At 44.9% G+C, this 2,903-nt stretch overlaps 1 pseudogene across 1 annotated transcript; it reads left to right on the plus strand.

Annotated features, from left to right (window-relative positions):
- The first annotated feature begins 1,806 nt into the window (after window positions 1–1,806).
- Window positions 1,807–2,893, plus strand: TEOVI_000050800:pseudogene (annotated as a pseudogene). Its single transcript is given in 2 exon segments — window positions 1,807–2,835; window positions 2,837–2,893. Coding segments are annotated over 2 exon segments (1,086 nt in total).
- The last annotated feature ends 10 nt before the right edge of the window (window positions 2,894–2,903 follow it).

Raw genomic sequence — 2,903 nt, forward strand, 5'->3', positions numbered from 1 at the left:
AGCTACGTAGCATATGATAGCCACGGGACTGTGGCAGCAGTTACGGTAAACGCGATGGCTTCCACAACTAACTGATTTCCCCCAAGCGGCTACAAAATTAGGCTACTACTGGCTATTTGCAGATATTTTGAATGAATTGAGTTGTTTCGCTACGGCGCAAAGCTTCGCAAACTTTCAACGAGCAAGAGGGTCAAAAGCTCCATGCAGCAGCGAAACCTGTAATGACTCTCGGAGGGAGTAAAATAAATTTACTGACGATGTTGTTGGTGGTGGGTTCAGGAGGGTGTGGATAGAATATGTTGCATTATTCTCTCTAACCGACGACAAGCCTACATTAGCAACAGTTCTTCAGGTGTAGAGTTTTCAAAGAAGATGAAAGAGGTATAAATAAAAAAATAAGCGCTTACTTAACATGGCAAAAGAAAATAACAAAAAGGGTGCAATGAAAAAAATTCAAGTATGTGGTACGATACCGGGTTTCATGTCACGTTGTATGGCACGTAAAATAGAAATAAAGATATCGCAAAACCGCAACTTTGTAGCAATTTGTTTTTCAAATTACATTACAGGGGGTGAAAGAGAAAGAAAAGCGACGGTTCACTATACGGTTCACTAAATTAATGGAGAGGAGAGAGGAAAAATGTGAGAGTTCATTAGGAAAATAGAGTAGTTGAAGCTTTTAAATTTGAATAGGCGCAGACCAGGCGTTTGTTAACATTTAACCTGTTTCTTGGTGTTTGTAAGGAAACACTTGCAACCTCTTTCGGTCATTTTCAAAACCACAAACACAATATTTTGCAATCGCGCATTAAAGTTATTGGTGTATTATCATCGGTTGCTAAATATATACATTTTATTGATTGAGAATATTATTGATAACCTTTGGCAGCGGCAGGCGTATGAACAGGTATATAACGCCGGCCACGCCTTTGAGTCCGAAAAGTAACTGCACACGCAAAGCAAAAAGCAATATGACAGAGCTGCACTCAACATCAGAGACTTAATGTCAGAAAGGATTGTATATTTATTTTGCTGCGTTTCTTTTAGGTTTCTTTAACACAAAGTGTATTTAATAATATTTTTCTATATATAAATATATATATCAATTTTTTCCCAATTCAATAGTCATATAATTTGCCAAAATAGAATTTCAGTTACTTTTTCAACGTATCTGTGCTCCGTTTTTTTTAAATATTTTAGCGGCATTACCGCAAAGTAGCCAACAAAAACCGGCATTTGCCGAGGACAAAAGTGCTAATTTTAAGTTTGCCAACTATTTTTTCTGAAAAAATATGAGCTATGTTAGATAAAAAAATATTTCTCAAATGTAATAATATAAAAAAAATGTTGTGTTGTTGTATATTAATATCATTGCCGACAGCGACAAGTGCTTTTACAGCGACCCGGTAGTGCGTCGAAAGGCAATTTTTCTCGCATCTCTTTTAAAATACAAGATTTCCCATGACTATATTAGCGTCGACAGACGCCGCGACGGCACTAGTAATTGTTTCAGTCTCATTAAGTCTTCCGCACCTTTGCCGTGCGCAAGCCGCAGAAGGTGGGGCACTTGGAAAAGATGTCTGGTCACCACTCGCTAAGTTCACGCAAACAGCGGCAAAAGTGACAGGGCGGGCGATGACGCTGATAAGGGAGAGAACCAACCACATCACCAAGCTTGAAACGCAACTAAGCCAAGCGCGGCTTTACCTACAACTAAAGGCGGATAGCAGCAAGCAGCTTGCGTGGACAGCGCTTATTTCAGCGATGTCCAGCGACCTGGAGGCACTGCAGGACACGCAGGTGCAGCGCATTTCAGACGGACTCGCGGCAGCAGCAGCAACAGAGTTTGCCCGCGGTCACGCCGCTGAATTTTTCAAGGTGGCCGTCAAAGCGTACAATAGCCCCACGCAAGGCTGCTTAACAACAGCCAACGCTAACGCGGTAGCGGGAAACGTTATCAGCAGCTTCGACAGCGTAGCGCCAGAGGAAAAACCAAGTATCGACCCGACGACGACAGCTGACGTCTCGACAGACGTCGCCGGAATATCAGCACAAGGCTTCACAGAGTTGGCCGCGACGAACGGCATTCGTACAAGTGCACTAACGGCGGACGCAAAATGTACACTTTTCAAAGGCGGCACCGCCGGGCCACTAGACGGCGTAGCTTGGGCGGGCAAAATACCATTTGCCGGCGGCTACCTTTCGCGCGACACAGCGGCAGCCACAAATTCAGAAGCCGACGGCCGGGACTTCACCACAGATCCCTCGGCGCAAGCCGTAGCAGGCATCAAAGTCTACCAGCACGCCTTCACAGCAGCGGCGAAAATACGCGATGGCAGAAATTTCAAGGGAACACTAATTGACTACACCAAGCATGCCTCTCTGAAAGAGTCTGCGGCCCTTCGACGAACCACAGCGGCCCTGCTGCTTAACAAAACGGACGCTGATGATCTAAGCGCCCTAAAAGCCGACATTGACAGCAAAATCGATAGCGTTTTCGGCGCGAACCAAGCCGAATACGACAACAGATTTTGGGGCAAGCTCAAAGAAGTGACAATCGAAAAGATAGCAAGTGGCATAGACAGCTGCCCGCTCAATGATATAAGGTCAATAGCAGCGATGAATCGTGCAGCAAGCTACTACTTCGTGACCGCGACAAACGAGATCAGGGCCAAAATAGCAGCGCTTGAAGCTAAAGGTCCAAAACCGGAACACCAGTTCACTGACCAGGACTGCAGCCGCAGACTAACAACCGACAAATGCACAGCCCCCTGCAAATGGGAAGAGAATGCAGGTGACAAAAGCAAAGGAACATGCAAATTAGATCCCAAAAAGGCAGCGGAGCAACCAGCAACAGAAAACAATGATGGCAAAACAACAAACACCACAGGAAGCAATTCTTT

The sequence above is a fragment of the Trypanosoma equiperdum genome, assembly GCF_001457755.1.
Source record: "Trypanosoma equiperdum strain OVI genome assembly, contig: ctg_188, whole genome shotgun sequence".
Lineage (NCBI taxonomy): Eukaryota > Euglenozoa > Kinetoplastea > Trypanosomatida > Trypanosomatidae > Trypanosoma > Trypanosoma equiperdum.